The 19,681-nt window shown below is 41.1% G+C and overlaps 1 protein-coding gene across 8 annotated transcripts in view; it reads left to right on the plus strand.

Annotated features, from left to right (window-relative positions):
* CFAP54 (cilia and flagella associated protein 54) overlaps nucleotides 1–19,681 on the plus strand; it is a 363,952-nt gene that overhangs the window by 15,578 nt on the left and 328,693 nt on the right. For 5 of the 8 annotated variants that reach the window (XR_013522378.1, XR_004728978.3, XR_013522376.1 and 2 more), the window contains exons 5-8: nucleotides 5,052–5,110; nucleotides 12,112–12,255; nucleotides 16,152–16,265; nucleotides 16,389–16,490. Coding sequence is in view for 2 of the 8 variants with exons in the window: in XM_017976307.4 (XP_017831796.4) it covers nucleotides 5,052–5,110; nucleotides 12,112–12,255; nucleotides 16,152–16,265; nucleotides 16,389–16,490 (419 nt within the window). In the remaining 6 variants the exon portion in view is untranslated. Of the gene's footprint in view, nucleotides 1–5,051; nucleotides 5,111–12,111; nucleotides 12,256–16,151; nucleotides 16,266–16,386; nucleotides 16,491–19,681 lie in introns of those variants that run through there. The other 3 variants (XR_013522375.1, XR_013522377.1, XR_013522379.1) reach the window with 3 other exon arrangements.

Here is a 19,681-nt window from a genome sequence, read left to right on the forward strand (position 1 = left end):
CCACATAGTCTTTTTTGTTTGTTTTTTTGTTTTTGTCTGAGACAGGGTCTCACTCTCTCACCCAGAGTGCAGTGCAGTGGTGTGATCACTGAAGCCTTCAGCCTTGAACTCCTGGGTTCAAGCCATTCTGCATCAACCTTCCAAAGCACTGGGATTACATTTCTCTCAATAGTCTGTCTCTCTCTCTTTTTTTTTTTGAGATGGAGCCTTGCTGTATCACCCAGGCTGGAGGGAAGTGACGTGATCTTGGCTCACTTTAACCTTTGCCTCCCAGGTTCAAGTGATCCTCCTGCCTCAGCCTCCTGAGTAGATAGGACTACGGGCACATGTCACCACACCCGGCTAACTTTTGTATTTTTAGTAGAGACGGGTTTTCATCATGGTAGCCTGGCTGGTCTCAAACTCCTGACCTCAAGCAATCTGCCTGCCTCAGTCTCCCAAAGTGGTGGGAATACAGCCATGAGCCACTGTGCCTGGTCTCTCTCAATAGTCTTTAAAGAAATATTATTTCTGTATCCTATATCTTTGGAGGATATTAAAGATATATCCTTGATATCTTTTTCTTGGTGTGTGTTTTTTTTCTTTTCTCTTTTTTAATACATATGACATTGTGCTCTAGATTTTATTCTGTTTCCTATTTTTTTTCCTGGTGAATATTATGATTTTTTTTTAGAATCTAGCCAAGTTCCTGTATGTAAATCTAATTCTTTAATTCTGCCTGCTGAATTATATTCCAGATATCCATAGAGACCCGGGGATGAGCACCTGCTTTGCCTTACCTCTCTAATTGCACAGATAATTCTGCAATGGATATCCTTATACATGTCCTTTTATAGACTTGCACAAGAGTTTTCTGGGATCTGTGCCCAGGAGTGGAATTACTGGGTTCTGGGAGACACACATACTTAGTTTCAGTAACTACTCTCCCTGTGTTAATTTATTCATCTAAAACTTACTGAATGCCTACCATATGCTAGGCATTGTTCTAGGTGCTCGGGACACAGGAGTGAACAGCAGACAAAAACCACATTCTCATTCTGACTTCCATGGCAGGGAGATGCTAAACAAATAAAAAGTAAATCATGTCAGATAGTGATGAGTGCTATGGAGAAAAGAAAAAGCCAGAAGGGCATAGAGAGAGCAGGGGCTGGGCTGCTGAGAGGACAGTGCAACAAAGACTTGAAGGAGTTTGGAGAGAGAAGCTTCTGGGTATTTGGTGGAAGGGCATTCCAACTGGGGGATCAGCAAGTGCAGAGACCCTGAAGTGTTGACAATTTGTAATTTCAGTAATCAAAACTATATTTGACTGAAAAGGTCAAGTGTGCCTTGATAACTGATCAAAATACATTTGACCTTTTCAGTTAGACATTTACTATATTTACTTTTAATTGACTGTTATACACACACATCCTTGGTTTCTTCAAATATTTAACCAATCTTGGTTTTTCAATAAAATCTAGTCTGGGTGCAGTGGCTTATACCTGCAATCCCAGCACTTTGAGAGGCCAAGGCAGGCGGATCACCTGAGGTCAGTAGTTCAAGACCAGCCTGGCTAACATGGGAAAACCTGGTTTCTACTAAAAATATAAAAATTAGCTGGATATGGTGGTGCATGCTTGTAATCCCAGTTACTTGGGAGGGTGAGGCAGGAGAATAGACTGAAGCTGGGAGGCGGAGGTTGCACTGAGCCAAGATCATGCCACTGCACTCTAGCTTGGGTGACAAAGCAAGACTCCATCTCAAAAAATAAATCTAATTGGGTATATGAATATTGAGTAATACCTTACTTTTCAACTAAACAGAACCCAACTAATTTAGACCCTCAACTAGATTATTTTGATGGTGGCCATTTTTAAAGAAAAGGACTCACAAGACCAGGCAATAAACTCCTATTAGGGACTCATTTAAAAATGAAACAGGCCGGGCATGGTGGCTCATGCCTGTAATCCTAGTAGCACTTTAGGAGGCCCAGGTGGGTGGATCACCTGAGTTCAGAAGTTTGAGACCAGCCTGGCCAACATGGTGAAATCCCATCTCTACTAAAAATACAATAATTAGCCAGATATGGTGATATGCACCTATAATCTCAACTCCTTGGGAGGCTGAGGCAGAAGAATTGCTTGAACCCAGGGGGCAGAGGTTGCCGTGAGCCAAGACCATACCACTTCCCTCTAGCCTGGATGACAGAGTGAGACTCCATCTCAATAAATAAATAAATAAATAAATAAAACAAAGTGAAACAAACTTCCAGAAATACCCTGAGATCTTAAAGATTCAGTCTGTGTTCTCTCTGATACCATTTACTCTCCCAATCTGGCTTTTGCAGCAGGAATTTGTGAGCCATGCCAACATCTTGAACTGTCAAAGGACTCGGTTACGGTCAGAACCTTTTAGGGCTGGAAAGGTTAAAGGCACTTTTTTGAAATACAGAGGGCCTTTGTCATTCTTGAGGGCAGTCTCCTGAGGCCTTCCGTTTCCCAGCTCCCCGTTAACTGGCATGTTTATACAGGCTCCTGGCTTATACCCTTATCACATGTTTTGTGGACAGGCATGTGTTTCCTGTGCATATTTTTATTTGGTGACTATTTGTTTTTCCTACAAAGAAACACTTACACTAGCTTATTTATTTATTTATTTATTTATTTATTTATTTATATCTATTTATGAGATGGAGTCTTGCTCTGTTGCCAGGCTAGAGTGCAGTGGTGCAATCTTGGCTCACTGCAACCTCAACCTCCTGGGTTCAAGCTATTCTTCCGCCTCAGCCTCCCGAGTAGCTGAGACCACAGGCATGTGCCATCATGCCTGGCTAATTTTTGTATTTTTTGTAAAGATGGGGTTTCACCATGTTGGCCAGGATGATCTTGATCTCTTGACCTCGTGACCTGCCCACCTCAGCCTCCCAAAGTGCTGGGATTACAGGCATGAGCCACGATGCCAGGCCATACTAGCTTATTTTTAAAGATGAAGAATAGAGGCCAGGCATGGTGGCTCACGTCTATCATCCCGGCACTTTCAGAAGATCACTTCAGGTCAGGAGTTCAAGACCAGCCTGGCCAATATGGAGAAACACTGTCTCTACTAAAAATACAAAAATTAGCTCATGGTGGTGTGCACCTGTTGTCTCATCTATTCAAGAGCCTGAGGCAGGTGAATCACTTGAACCTGGGAGGCGGAGGTTGCCGTGAGCCGAGATTGAGATGTTCAGCCCAGCCTGGGTGACAGAGCGAAACACCATCTCAAAAAAGAAAAGAAAAGAAAAAATGATGAAGGGTAGAGGTCAGCAAAGCTTCATGAGATAAGTTGGCTGAGCTTGAGTTGTTATTAGCCGAGTGGTTTCTTCCCCAGTGGTTCTTCAGTGGAATGAATAACTGGATGTCCTGGGGTAGTCACATGAATAAGGTCGAGTCCCTGAATGTTAAGGACCAGTTGCATTCTCTATGAAATTTACAGTACTATACATTTAAGTTTTGTTCCATTTTGGGGGTCACTGATTTGTGTAATTGATGTTTATTATTCTAACAATTGTGTTTTAATCAAGTGATGGATGTTTTGGTCTTTTTCTTAGAAACTTTTATTTATTTATTTATTTATTATTCTGAGATGGAGTCTCGCTCTGCCACCCAGGTTGGAGTGCAGTGACACATTCTTGGCTCACTGTAACCTGTGCTACCTGGGCACAGGCAATTCTCCTGCCTCAGCCTCTTGCGTAGCTGGGATTACAGGTGCACACCATCAACCCAGTTAATTTTGTATTTTTAGTAGAGATAGGGTTTCGCCATGTTGGCCAGGCTGGTCTCAAACTCCTGACCTCTGATATTTTGTCTTCCTTGGGCTCCCAAAGTGCTGGGATTACAGGCAGGAGCCACCATGCCTGGACATCAGAAACTTAAAAGTTTAAACTAGAACACAGGATTATAATTGTTGAATTTTTATGGTTGTGAATATTTGATGAGATATTTTATAGAAAATATTTAGACTACCTGTTGCAATTACATGCCTTTTTAAAGCATGCTACCATCTTCTGAGTACTTGATAAACTTCTTGTATACAGAGAGAAGTGTGGTGATGTTCCCCACTCCTCCCTTCAACCTTACTTCCACCCCTCTGTCCTCATTTAATTAATGGTCTGACACAAAAGCATACTTGAATAACTTAATTTAGGTGTTGGAAATGCTGTTTTTTTCATTAGAATGCTTATAGGACATACCTTGATAGTGGGAAAAATGTTATATGAGTCTTAGAGTGAATATAATATGACCTGTCGTGCATTATGAATTTTAAATTATTATGAGTTTCCTTGTTGAGTATTTTACCATGCTGATTAAATATGTATTCTAGTCTTACTTGGAGATAAATATAAATCTTTAGTTTTTCAACCATAAGGAAACCATAGAAACCAATTAAATATATATATATATTTTAAAACAGAGTCTCGTTCTTTCACCCAGGTTGGAGTGTAGTGGCGCCATCTCAGCTCACTGCAACCTCCAACTTCTGGGTTCAAGCAATTCTTCTGCTTCAGTCTCCCAAGTAGCTGGGACTACAAGTGTGCATCACCATGCCTGGCTAATTTTTATATTATTAGTAGAGACGGGGTTTCACCATACTAGCCAGGCTGGTCTCGAACTCCTGAGCTCATGATCTACCTGTCTTGGCCTCCGAGAGTGCTGGGATTACAGGTGTGAGCCACTGTCACTGTGCCTGGCCAGGAACCAATATTTTATATGAATTAATAAAAGCACAGGGTACATAAATTATGCCACTAAAATTATTATTTTGCTTATTATACTTCAAAACTTAAATTGCCTATAAAATGAGACTACAAGATTCCTGTGTCAACATATTTAAAATATGGCCATATTAATTATTTTGATGATTTTGTTTACAAGTTACAAGAAAAATGTTCATGAGTATAACTCTATAGCATTATCTGACTTTCTCATGAGATCACTTGTTTTGGGACCTACAGACTTGAACCACAGAAATTGAAATGTAAAGTTTTCATCGTTTGACTGTACAACATGTTAACAATCGTTTTCTCCATCCAGGTACCATTTATATTTACACCATTTGCAGAAAACTGATGGTCATAGGTCAGTCTTCCAAGGTATGAAATTTACTGACAAAATATTTTCCCCTCTATTTCCTGTTTTAGTTTTCTTAAGGCTTTCATTACACAGTATATTGAATGTTAAACAATGAATATTTAGAGAATTAAATAATATAAACTTTAGTAAATATATGTATTATATAGCTTTATTATTCTTAGTTTTGCTTTAACAGGGATCATATTTAAAAATATGATAAAATATTAATGAAAAGAAAGGCCATTCCTGAAATTGTTAGGTATTCTCTGTCTCTCAGATAGTCATACTTCTCACACTTGATACTGAACATCCATCTGGTTACTGTATCTTTAGGTAGGTGACCATCCATCCTGGCTTGCCCAGAAAAGTCCTGGTTTATGCCTGTTGTCCTGTAGTAATTATCAACAATGCCCACTTTTACTATTAAAAGTGGCCTGGGGCTGGGCGCGGTGGCTTGTGCCTATAATCCCAGCACTTTGGGAGGCCGAGGCCGGCAAGTCACCTGAGGTTGGGAGTTCAAGACCAGCCTGACTAACATGGAGAAACCCTGTCTTTACTAACAAAAATTAGCTGGGCGTGGTGGCACATGCCTATAATCCCAGCTACTCGGGAGGCTGAGGCAAGAGAATCTCTTGAACCTAAGAAACAGAGGTTGTGGTGAGCCGAGATCATGCCATTGCACTCTAGCCTGTGTAACAAGAGTGAAACTCAGTTTCAAAAACAAAACAAAACAAAACAAAACCAAACCAAACCAAACCAAACAAAACAAAACAAACAAAACAAAACAAAACAAAACGTGACCTGGGCTGGGCTCAGTAGCTCATTCCTGTAATCCCAGCACTTTGGGAGACCTAGATGGGCAGATCACTTGAGGCCAGGAGTTTGAGACCAACCTGACCAACATGGCAAAACACCATCTCTACAAAAAATACAAAAATTAGCTGGACGTGGTAGCTTGTGCCTGTAATCCCAGCTACTTGGAAGGCTGAAGTGGGAAGATTGCTTGGGCCTGGGGGGCAAAGGTTGCAGAGAGCCAACATAGTGCCACTTTGCACTCTAGCCTGGGTGACAGAGCAAGACTCTGTCTCAAAATAAAATTAAAATGAAAAAAATGAAAAAAAAGTGTCCTGGTTTGGATGATAAACCATGGTTACCCCTTTTATGTCATGATATGGAGCTTAGATTTTATTCGCTTGAAGTGCTTCCGCTTTACTTATGGCCTGCATACGAATTGGGTGAATGCACACTTAAACTCTAACCCAGCTGCATGACAAAGGCAAGGAGACTTTGGTAACAAGATTCTTTCTTACCAGCAGTCACTGCTCAGTGTTGGCTTGAGGAAGTTACTGACACTTCTACTGACTTCCCTATGATGTTGGTAGGATTTTTGTCTGCAGGAGACAGGTGTGAGCCACTGTGAAAAATTTATTTATTCCCTGTATTAATTTTCCAGTTATTGCAATGTAGGCCAAGAAGGGTGAATATACTCCCGTTGAGACTCTGCTTGAGTTGTTGCTGGCATCTAAAACATGACTGCTTTATTCTTTATTCCATGCAGAACCTAACCCTGAATATCCTAACACTCAGGAGAGATACGTTTTTTTCTTATTTCCTCAAAGCATAGCCAAGTATCTTAAAAGTTGACAACATTTGAAAAATAACAGTGGAAATCAATATATTTGCATGCTCAATGGATAACATTAATTATGTGTTCTCTCTGTTTTGCTTCTCACATTAAAAAAACTCTATAACAGACAGTGACTTGAACAAGCTCTGTGCCAGCTTTCTGAGTGTGAATTAAATTGAGGGGGGCCTGTCCCATGTCTAATGTAAACTTGGCCTAGAGACTATTGCATTCACTACATTCAGCTCCAGATGATTTCCTAAAGAGAATTTGCGTAATCTGGTAACACTTGGTGTAACAACAAACACGGCTTCATAGGACCGTCAGAGTGTGGTCTGCTGCAGTGCTTGCTGCCAAAGCTTTGAAGGGCAGAGATGTCTGTGCCAACATTTCACTGTTAGTGTGTGTGCTTGTTAACGCTTAGAGCATTTTAAAGTGACAGTCATCTTAAAATAATTTCTTGTTCATAACCTTTCTTATGCATGACCTTTGTAAGATATTTTATTTGCTCTCCTCATATATCTTGAGTTTGCCTCTGATAAAATGAGGACATTTGAGTATTTTGCCATGCTGATTAAATATGTATTCTAATATTATTTGGAGATAAATCTTCAGTTTTTCAGCCATAAGGAAATCATGGGAACGAATAATAATTTATATGAATTAATAAAAGCACAGGGCACAGAAATTATGCCACTAAAATTATTTTTTGTTCATTATATTTCACAACTTAAATTGCTTGTAAAATGAGACTAAAGTGAGCATAGTTCTTTCTTTCTTTTTTTTTTCTGAGAGGGAGTCTTGCTCTGTCTTGCGATCTCAGCTCACTGCAACCTCCGCCTCCTGGGTTCAAGTGATTCTCCTGCCTCTGCCTCCTGAGTAGCTGGGATTACAGGCACCCACCACCACAGCTGGCAATTTTTTGTACTTTGGTAGAGACAGGGTTTTATCATGTTGGCCAGGCTGGTCTCAAACTCCTGACCTCAGGTGTTCTGCTTCTCTCAGCCTCCCAAAGTGCTGGGATTACAGGCGTGAGCCACAGTGCCTGGCCCCAAATGAGTATGGTCCTGTGGTGCCAGTCTTGTGGGATGGGAATGGGAAGTGAGGGAGGCAATAATTTTGGGGTGGTGGGTGGTTGTACATCTGACACCTGAAGATCTGAATGACGTTCTTTCAGTTTGTTCAATATAATATGTTTCAAGGAAATTAATAACTTTCACCAGTAATTCCCAAGCCCCCAGCTGGTAAATTGTTTTCTGAGCTGAGGCCAAAAATGGATTTGATGGGTCCATTTAATGGAGACAAGCCCTTGGAGGTCCCCCTGTGTCTGAGATCCGGGTCCCAGGGATTTGATTACTGTAGTGACTTTAGAGTTCACTATAACATGTTATAGCATAAGATGGAGGGAGAAATAGATCTGGGCTCCTCATGCTGTCTAAACTCCCGTTGATATAGGGTCTAGGCATGATGGCTAGCTTTTTGTCTTAATAAATCTGTACTATGTGTTGGGTCCCGTGAAGGGCTTATGAGGTGGGCACTAGCATCACCCTTATTAACATTGATTGAATGAATGCCTGATGTCATCAAGTATGCTTGTAAGCACTTCCATTTATTATCTCATTTAATTTTCACACCACCACTTTGAGAAAAGTGCTGTTATTTCCTCTATCTTATATAATAGATAAGGAAGCTGAGGCTGAGAAAAGTTACTTTGCTCAAGGTCACACATCTAGTCAGATGTACTGAGACCGGGGCCAATGTCACCCTGTACCATTAGAATAATGCATGTCTACTGACTAAATGGAATACTGTCACGACCCATTCTATTTTGGTTTATGTACTCAAATGGAGAAGTTGCAGGGAAGGGGTTGATATTTTCTGATATAACCCTGTCTTCCCAAAGACATCCCGAAGACCAAAACTAAGCGGGGCTCTTCCCCAGGTGAGAAACACCTAAGCACCAGCATAAGCTTAGGGAATAGAGGGGTCAGATTTCTGAAACCTCTTTCCCTGAAGACATGTGACCATTTTGCTTTTGTTTATGGAATAATTTAGTTTCTTTGGTGGCATTTTAAACTGCAGTATAGTATGTAGCAAACATTAATACATCTAGAATCCATTTTAAGAAATTATTGATTTCTGTTTCATTTTAACTATGAAAGTGAAATAGTTTGACAGCGTACGTGGCTTGAACAGTTACTGTCAAATTATTTCACATACCATTACATAAACTTCAAATTCCTGACCTTGAAATTGATTTTCATTTTTCTTAAATGGTGTAAGCTGATATAAATGAGGCTGCAGCGCCATCCTGTGGCTGAGCTGGTTAATCATAGGTATGTTTCCTACCCAACACCTAAGATATACTCTTACTGGGGTATTTTGGTTATGGTAATCATTTGACTTTTCAAATGATATCCCCATGAAGAAAATAGTCCTGATGTATCCTGTTACGTTTTTTAATAAATAGAAGCAATTATTTGTAGCTTTTAATGGTAAGGAAAAAAATGCTACAAATTGAGTCACATTTTGAAAATGGCTTTTCCTGTTTAAACTTGAAAGCTAGGTTTTCAGAACCCTAAGTGCTTTATGGTGAGCTTCTCCCCTTTTTCAAGGCTCCTCCCCTTTATCAGGTGGAAAGAACACTGCACTTGGGAGTTCAAAGATCTGAGTTTCAGCCCCAGCTCTTTTGCTTAGAATGAATTTAGCCTCATGGAGGCAAGCTCGGTTACTTTTAAGATTCCTTCTGGCACAAAAAATTTTGATTTTCTATAAACAAATACAGTGTGAACAATTGTTAACTGAAACTATTTTTATTTTGAAATGTGAAATTTCTAATACCAAGAGTCCTGAGGGATTTTAGAAAGATGTGAATTTAGCTGGGCGCTGTGGCTCACGCCTGTAATCCCAGCACTTTGGGAGGCCAAGGTGGGTAGATCAGAGGTCAAGAGATGGAGACCATCCTTGCCAACATGGTGAAACCCCGTCTCTACTAAAAAAAATACAAAAAATTAGCTGGGCATGGTGGCGCATACCTGTAATTCCAGCTACTCAGGAGGCTGAGGCAGGAGAATTGCCTGAACCCAGGAGGCGGAGGTTGCGGTGAGCCAAGATCGTGCCATTGCATTCCAGCCTGGGTAACAAGAGCGAAGCTCCATCTCAAAAAAAAAAAAAAAAAAAAAAGAAAGATGTGAATTTAAAGGTGAAATTTATAAGTGGCTTCATGATATACCACTGAACCCAAACCACAGCAATCCAAATGCAAAAATAGGAAATAGAGATTGTGAGGAAGCAGCCAATGTGAGAAAAATTCAAGGGTTTTTGGTGGTTGTTAATTTCATTTCAGTTCACGAAGTGGTCAGATTAGCAAACAACAATAGCCATGACAGCAACAACAAAAACAGCAATGAATCAACCTCAGCAATGTCAACGTCAGGTGACATTGGCCCTGGTCTCAGTACATCTCTGACTAGATGTGTGACCTTGAGCAAAGGAACTTTTCTCAGCCTCAGCTTCTTTAACTATTATATAAGATAGAGGAAATAGGGGCCAGGCGCGGTGACTCACGCCTGTAATCCCAGCACTTTGGGAGGCCGAGGCGGGTGGATCATGAGGTCAAGAGATCGAGACCATCTTTGTCAACATGGTGAAACCCCGTCTCTACTAAAAATACAAAAAATTAGCTGGGCATGGTGGCGCGTGCCTGTAATCCCAGCTACTCGGGAGGCTGAGGCACGAGAATTGCCTGAACCCAGGAGGCGGAGGTTGCGGTGAGCCGAGATCGTGCCATTGCACTCCAGCCTGGGTGACATGAGTGAAACTCCGTCTCAAAAAAAAAAAAGATAGAGGAAATAACAACACCTTTCTCAAAGTGGTAGTTGATTTAATAGAGGTACAGTGTCCATAGCCAGGGACTGAGAACGTTCACTGTACTGCGGTCTAGCCATACATCCTGGAAGGGCACTGGCAACCTGGGGCAAAACCACAGAAGGCCAGTCGTGGTGGAGAAGGGCAGTGTGGGTCCGTGAGGGATGCAAGTACTTGGGAATGTTTACCCTGGACAAGCAAGCTGAGGGAGAGGGTGGGCTGCATAGGTGTTTTTAGATTCCTGGATGGCTCTAGTTTTTTTTCTTTTTTAAGATGGAGTCTCACTCTGTGACCAGGCTGGAGTGCAGTGGTATGATCTTGGCTCACTGTAACCTCCGCCTCCGGGATCAAGCGATTCTCCTGCCTCAGCCTCCCGAGTAGCTGGGATTACAGGCATGCACCTAGTAATCCAGCTAATTTTTGTATTTTTAGTAGAGAAGGGGTTTCACCATGTTGGTCAGGATGGTCTCTGTCTCTTGACCCTGTGATTTGCCCACCTTGGCCTCCCAAAGTGCTGGGATTATAGGTGTGAGCTACTGTGCCTGGGTGGACGGCTGTAATTTAGAAGTGAGTTTTGGATTTCTCTGTGCTGTTCTGGAAAGCATGAGGACCAATGCACTGGAGGTCTATCAAGGTGGATTTTATTTTAGATTATAGAAGTATTTTCCTAGCATGTCATGTCCATTGTCTCTTTCTCTGTAATAACACTATTGGGATGTGAAAAAATACCCATTTTACAGATGAGGAAATTGACATCTAAAGAGGTAAAATGATCCAGCCACTAGATAGTAAAATTGGAACTGAAATCCACGTTTATTTGATTCTAATCTTGGACCATTTCTACTAAGCATCGCAGGCCCCAGGCTGTAAACCGTTTTCATTTCCTTACCTCCTATACCAGCTAATCTTCATTATAATATACTAGTTCCAACAAATGATAATTGTATCATTGGAGTTAGTTCCTAAACTACTGTTGACATGGTATGTATTAATAAAAATAAGCAAAGAGGCGTATAATAAGACAGTCCGGGTGCAGTGACTCATGCCTGTAATTCCAGCACTTTGGGAGGCTGAGGCAGGTGGATCACTGGAGGTCAGGAGTTCAAGACCAGCTTGGCCAACATGGTGAAACCCTTTCTCTTTAATACAAAAATTAGCCAGATATGGTGGCGCCTACTTGTAGTTCCAGCTACTTGGGAGGCTGAGGCACAATCATGGCTTACTGCAAGAATAACTTGAACCCAGGAGGCAGAGGTTGCAGTAAGCCATGATTGTGCCATTGCACTCCATGTTTGGAAGACATTCTAAAGGACATTTTAGAATGTCTTCCAAAATGACTTATTTGAGATTTTGAGTTCCTTAAATTGTCTTTTACTTTTTTAATGCTTGTTTTTTTGTGACACTTTGTTTATGGTATTTTTGGTTTAAGTAATCAGCAACTTGTGCTCACAACTTAGAATTTGATTATATTTAATACATCATTATTACCTTAAAATGAAAACAAATCCAATGGTGCCCTTTGCTTTGCAGGCCTTAGAGTATCTCCTGTGGGCCAGCATGTGTATGGAGTCCTCCGTCCCGCTTCTGTCACTCAGATACTTGACATGGCGGGCTACTCTCTACACGGCTGTTTGCCAGTGCTGCTATGATTGCCAAGCTGGGATTCACGGAGAGGTATGCTGCTTTTTAACTCTGAGGAGTCAAGTTTTTTTTTTTTTTGGAGATGGAGTCTCGGTCTGTCTCCCAGGCTGGAGTGCAATGCTGCAATCTTCTCTCACTGCAACCTCCGCCTCCCACATTCAGTCTTCCCACTGCAACCTCTGCCTCCCACATTCAGTCTTCTCTCACTGCAACCTCCGCCTCCAACGTTCAGTCTTCTCTCACTGTAACCTCCATGTTCAGTCTTCTCTCACTGCAACCTCCATGTTCAGTCTTCTCTCACTGCAACCTCCGCCTCCCACATTCAGTCTTCCCACTGCAACCTCCGCCTCCCACATTCAGTCTTCTCTCACTGCAACCTCCGCCTCCCACATTCAGTCTTCCCACTGCAACCTCCATGTTCAGTCTTCTCTCACTGCAACCTCCGCCTCCCACATTCAGTCTTCCCACTGCAACCTCTGCCTCCAACGTTCAGTCTTCTCTCACTGCAACCTCCGCCTCCCACATTCAGTCTTCCCACTGCAACCTCCGCCTCCCACATTCAGTCTTCCCACTGCAACCTCCATGTTCAGTCTTCTCTCACTGCAACCTCCGCCTCCCACATTCAGTCTTCCCACTGCAACCTCCGCCTCCCACATTCAGTCTTCTCTCACTGCAACCTCTGCCTCCCACATTCAGTCTTCCCACTGCAACCTCCGCCTCCCACATTCAGTCTTCCCACTGCAACCTCTGCCTCCCACATTCAGTCTTCTCTCACTGCAACCTCCGCCTCCAACGTTCAGTCTTCTCTCACTGCAACCTCCGCCTCCCACGTTCAGCCCTCCCACTGCAACCATCACCTCCCACGTTCAGTCTTCCCACTGCAACCATCGCCTCCCACGTTCAGTCTTCTCACCACAACCTCCGCCTCCCACGTTCAGTCTTCTCACTGCAATCTCTGCCTCCCACGTTCAAGCGTTTCTCCTGCCTCAACCTCCTGAATAGCTGGGATTACAGGCATGTGCTACCCATCCTAGCTATTTTTTGTATTTTTAGTAGAGATAGGGTTTTGCCATGTTGGCCAGGCTGTTCTCAAACTCCTGACCTCAGGTGATCTGCCAGCCTTGGCCTCCCAAAATGCTAAGATTACAGGTGTGAGCCACCGTTCCTGGGCCCAGTATTTTAAAATGCAGCGTTTCCAGCATTTTCTTCCTTAGTTGCCTGCAAGGGGAAAAGCAAAACCCAACCAAAGAATTGAAATGAAGCCAAGACAAAAGTTCAAGGCTTTATTTGCACACATTTGCTTGCCTTTTCCATTCTGTTTCTCTCTTGCCCTCCTTGCTGCTCTCTCCTTTATTCTCTATTGACTTTCACCTTCTTTGCTCCATTTCTGAGTAAGATTTCTAGGATTTTTTAAAATCAAGATTTTTATTTTTAAATAACAATAATTGTATATACTCGTGAGGTACAATGTGATGTTCTGTTGAATGTATACATTGTGGAATGATTATATCAAGCTAATTAACATGTTCATCTTCTCACATACCCTTTTCTTATAGTGAGAACACTTAAAATCTATCCAGTAGCAGTTTTGAAATATGCAGTATGTTATTGTTTACTATGATCACCATGCTGTGCAGTGGATGTCAAAAACTTCTATCTGCTGTCTTTCCATCCTCACTTTGTTCTTGGATTCAAGCCACCTTCCTTCCTGGTTTAGTTTTGTGTTCCTTATCACTCACTACACTCTTTTCTTGCTTTTCTCTGCTAACTACCATTTAATACACATTCTTTTTTACTTACTTACTTTCTTTTTTTTTAAGACAGTCTTGCTCTGTTGCCCAGGCTGGAGTGCAGTGGTATGATTATGGCTCACTGCAGCCTCAGCCTCTGGAGTAGCTGGGACTACAGTTGCACACCACTATGCCCAGCTAATTGAATACACCTTTTAACCACCATTTAATGTACTCTGTTTTTTTGTTTTTCCTTTTTTCATATCTTTCTGGATTGAAATATAACTCAAATTCAGGCTGGGCATGATGGCTCACACCTGTAATCCCAGCACTTTCAGAGACTAAGGTGGTTGGATCACCTGAGGTCAGGAGTTTGAGACCAGCCCGGCCAGTGTGGCAAAACCCTGTCTCTACTACATATACAAAAATTAGCCAGGCATGGTGGTAGTGCCAGCTACTCAGGAGGCTGAGGCAGGAACCCAGGAGGCTGAGGTTGCAGTGAGCCGAGATCGCACCATTGCATTCCAGTCTGGGTGAGAAGAGTGAAACTCCGTCTCAAAAAAATATATATATAATGTGTATACACACACACACACACACATATATATATATAAACTTCAGAGCTTCTATTGGCCTATAGAGTGCTCCTGTGTAAAGTTTAAAAAGGCACATTCTCTATAGCACATGGTACCTGGCTTGGTCTGTGGATGGGGCCTTGGTGACAATGAGAAATAAGCACCCCTTCCTTTGGGTCAACACATTCCTGCACAAGGGTACCTGATTTGGTATGTGGGGTGTAAGCTGGGTTTCTGCTCTAGTCAACCTCTTTGGCTGGAAGTCTTGTTTAGGGCTGCCTTCATGGCTGAGCACGTGCCTGTTCATATCTTGTTAACAACCATAAATAAATAATCTGGCCGATTTATAGTTCCATTTAGTTTTTCCTGCCTGAACAATTCTGAAGGGTTGGATGCTGGTGGCACATAGGCAGAGGAATAGCCTAATTCAGTCTTCATGAGGTACTTATGTAGCTCAAGGAATCCAGAAAAACAACTCATCATATGCATATAGTTAACTTTAGTGTACTAGTGATGGTACACTATAGCTATTAAAATTATTAGGGAATGGAACTTTTATAGAGTTGGGCCATTTGATCCCTACTGGAATTTTTTTCTTATTGGAAAATGTAACCCTTCATATATGTTGATACTGTGGTTGGTCTAGAAGCATCCGCATTAAAAATTATAAATGATGAATGAAATATTTCAAAGAAATAGTGAAATAAGGGACATGAACTCTTGTTACTGAGCTCTCAATAACTCCTTTGAACTCTTTTGTTATCTCTAGAGGATTATAATAATGGTGATATGATTAAATAAGAAAGCCTCCCTTCTTCCTTCCTTCCTTCAGATATTTATAAAATACAGTGTGCTGGGTATTGGAGACACGAAAATGAGTAAGATCCTTTCAGGAATTCACAGTTTGGTGGTCAGTGTCAACAGTTAAGTAGGCAATACAGCATGTCATGATAGGAAGTTTAGGAATTGAGAAGAGCACCTGAGGACATGTCTGTATGGTGTGTGTGTGTGTGTGTGTGTGTGTGCACGCACATAAGGACATGCAATGCTAAGAAGTGATCATCTGTATGGGCAGCTACTGTTTAAATCATGTTTCAGCTTTCCTTACTTTTTAGGCTAGGCACGGTGGCTCACACTTGTAATCCCAGCACTTTGGGAGGCCGACGTGGGTGGATCATGAGATCAGGAGTTCGAGACCAGCCTGGCCAATATGGTGAAACCCCGTCTCTACTAAAAAAACAAAAAAACAAAAATTAGCTGGGCATGGTGGCACGCACCTGTAGTCCCAGGTACTGGGGAGGCTGAGGCAAAAGAATCACTTGAGCCCAGGAGGCGGAGGTTGCCGTGAGCTGATATCATGCCACTGCACTCCAGCCTGGGCAACAAAACTAGACTCTGTCTCGAAAAGAAAAATTCATAATTCATAAAGTTACCGTATCTCACAATTTATTAGGAGTTTAATGGTTCTTAAAGAAAATGATAGACTGGATAAAAGGAGTCAGCATTAACCTTAGAGCTTAATTCACAAATTAAATCAAACGCCTAAGAGAACAAAACATTGTCTTTATACGTTTTAATCACTATATTCTGACTTATGAATTAAATTTATTTTAATTGCATGTAGGCATTTGCTCGGCATGCTTTGGGTAAAATTGATGAGTTAAGGCAACTGGAATTAATGAGTTCCTCAAAATCCCAGGAAGAATCGAGAAGATATTTTAGAGAGGCCACAATAAAGGTATAAAAATTTCATGAAATAAAAGAAATTTGCCACACTCTACAGCTGATTAAATGCTGAATATTAGCAGTTGGGAAGTGCATCTCACTGTAACTTCATGTATAATTCTTCTTTTTGAGGCAGATGGCAGTGATGATCTTCAAAAGAGGAGTCTATGAATCTAGAAGAAAAAACAAAGCTCTCTTTAGACCCAAGATAAGAATTAACCTAAAGGAAGTACAAACTGTAAGTCTAAACGTGTCTTCTCTCTTTAAGACTCTTTTTGTAGTGTATTTGTATTATTTGTATTATGCTTCTGTGTCTTTCAGGTCTAGTCCCTCATTATTAAATTCTGCTCCCCATTCTCTGCACCAATGGGTAAATAGAGAGAAGAATGTTTTCCAGTTTGCACATAGCCTCACTTCATCTCTTTCTCAAAGCTTTTGTGTCTTAGCACAATCCCAGTTTTGCAACCCTAAAGGACAAGAGGCTGAAGAGGAGCCTGTGAAAAGTTTCAATGAACTGGCTCTTGCAAATGAATAGGCTTCTGAGTGGTTCTGCACATGCCTTTGTCTTTGACCGCTTAGGGTTAGCTGAGCAGGCAAGCAGGCTTTGAGGCTGCAGAGAAGATGGAGGCACCTTTTCTCAACAGCCTTAGGTTTCACCCTTGGGAGTGTTCAGGAACTAGGTTATCCAGTAGCAACAAACAACCCCCATGCCTCAGGTGGCTTAAACCAACAATTTATTGCCCACTGAAGTCATATGTTATTTTCGTTATCGGGGCTCTGCCTTACAAAAGCTGCTTGGGGCCAAGCTGAAGAGCAGCCTTCATTTCAAAAATTGCTGGTCATTTGGCCAGAGGGGATAGCTCTGGAGACCTTGCGTGGGCAGTGATAACTCAGCATGGAATTGACACGAATCTCTTCTTTTCACATGTCATCACCAGTCACACAGCCCCTCCCAACCACAAGCATATTTGGCAAGCAGCAGTAAAGATTATCACAGGGCAGGGAGTAGGCAAAGTTATGCCTGTGGGGCCCTCTGCCCTTTTTCTTCCCCCTTGTCTTTTTCTTCTTCTTGCCTTTGCCTTCCTGATTCTCAGTATCCCCCAGGGCCCAATTCTATATTGTTTTGAAGCTCTTCCTGGCTGTTCTAGATAGATATACACCCTCTTCTGTGAGCTTCCCTGTGGGGACTGAAAATGAATCTGAGGGAAGGAGAGAGCAGTTTCTTACAGAAGAGGTGGATAAAATCTCAGAACCTGGAAAGGATTTGGGAAATCACTAGGTTCAGTCCTTTTATTTTACAGATGGGAAAATAAAGCCTGCAGTAGTTAAATGACTGGCTCAGGGTTACAAAGGCAGCTGAGGGCAGAACCAGAACCAGCACCTGCATCTCTAAATCCAGTGCTTGGCCGCTACCCTAATCACTGCTACTCTCTTTCCTCATTTCTTCTTCTGCTTCTGTTTTTTCTGTTTTGTTTTTTTCAGACAGTCTCACTCTGTCTCCCAGGTCTGGAGTGCAGTGGTGCAATCTTGGCCTACTGCAGTCTCTGCCTCCCAGGTTGAAGGGATTCTCCTGCCTCAGCCTCCTAAGTAGCTGAGATTACAGGCATGCGCCACCACGCCCAGTTAATTTTTGTATTTTTAGTAGAGATGGGGTTTCACTGTGTTGGCCAGGTTGGTCTCGATGTCCTGACCTCAGGAGATCCACCCTCCTTGGCCTCCCAAAGTGCTGGGATTACAGGTGTGAACCACTGTGCCCGGCCCTCATTTCTTCTTAATACATGTAGGAGTAATCCTTTTTCTTTCTTTTAAATGAATTATTATATATAAATACAAATAGTTTTTGGACATAGTAACTTTCCATTACTACTTCGTGTGACAATATTGACTACTAAGCCCACATGTACGTTTTATACATCCCCTTTAAGCTATATCCCTTACTAGCCAACAGCATATTGATTGGCAAGTATATTAATTAAGTTATAGGCAATTCCTTGGGTAAGCTTTCAAGCTGCTGTCTGCATCTGGTATCCTTAAGTAGTGGTGCTGTAGTCTTTGTAACAGAGCAGGGAACAATGTTTTTTCCACACCAGGATTTTTTCTCTGAGCAACCAAATTTAAATATCCAAAGTTGCAAGATTATTGTTACTTAGAATATGTTTAGGACTTGTAGTTACCTTGGTAGGAAAACAAAATACATTTTCAAAGAAAAATATTGAAAATTCCAGATAAAATTACATTAAAAACTAATTTGTATTTGATTTCCCTTAAGATAATCGTTGTATGAAAAGTTCTGATGTTTTTTTTTTAAGAAAATATTGTAATTGTTTAATAGTTGTTTCAGAGACTAGTCAACACATCCTTTTTATAATGTCATCCTGTAATACCTTGGCATATTTTGCAGAATGTCCTGTTTTCTGTGTATGAAATAATTTTATTATGTTTCTACCAAATTAATTTCAATATGCATTAAGCCGATTTTCTAAAACATTTCTGGGTTTGTATGTAAGTTGTTAACTCACAGTAAATCATTCTGACTCTCAAAAGATTCTTTTAAAGGACTACTAATTCAGACTCCTAATGATAGATTATTTGGGGATTTATTCAATAAATATTTTTTCAGTACCTGCTATGTGAACAAGATAGATGAAGATTACATTCTAGTAGAGAATTAATCATAAATAAATAAAATGGTTATAGCTTGTGATAAATATTAAGAAAGAAATAATGATAATGGTGAGGATTAAACGAGTTACATTTAATAAAGCCCTCAGAGTGTTCCTGGCAGATGGTAAGTAGGTCCTCAGTAAATATTAGCTATCATTGTTTATTATTTATTGTTATTATATCATTGCTTATTATTTATTCATTCAACAACCATGTATTGAATGTCCACTGTGGTTTCGAGTATAGTGGAATGTAGAAATGCTAAATTGCAGCCCTGGCTTTTTGAACAGCTTTGGAATAATGGGCAGAATTTGGCTAGACAGGAAGAAAAACATTCCAAGTGAAGGATCAGAGCATGCTCATAGCTTAGAAGCCAGAGTAGGCAAAATACGTTGGGGGTCAGTGATAAATAGAGCTTGACTAGGAAAAGGCATGTGATGTTGGGAAATTAGCATAACACATCTCCTAGAGTAGATGTCATGGAGACCACAGTATTTAGAGATGAAACCAGACTGTATGGTTGTACCATTCAGATTCTCATTCATACTGACATTTAAAAATAATAATATAATGTATCCTATGCAGTATATGTGTCATAATTTGTCTAATATGTTATCGTTATTATTTTAGTCCTTTCAATTTTTTTTGCTATTATAGGTATTGATATCATCCACATCTTCAGACATGCTTATTTTTTTTTTTCCTTTCTTTTATTTCCTGTGGATAAAATTCCAGGTGTAGGATTATGGAATCAAAGGACATAAA

This window comes from Callithrix jacchus, chromosome 9 (assembly GCF_049354715.1).
Source record: "Callithrix jacchus isolate 240 chromosome 9, calJac240_pri, whole genome shotgun sequence".
NCBI lineage: Eukaryota > Metazoa > Chordata > Mammalia > Primates > Cebidae > Callithrix > Callithrix jacchus.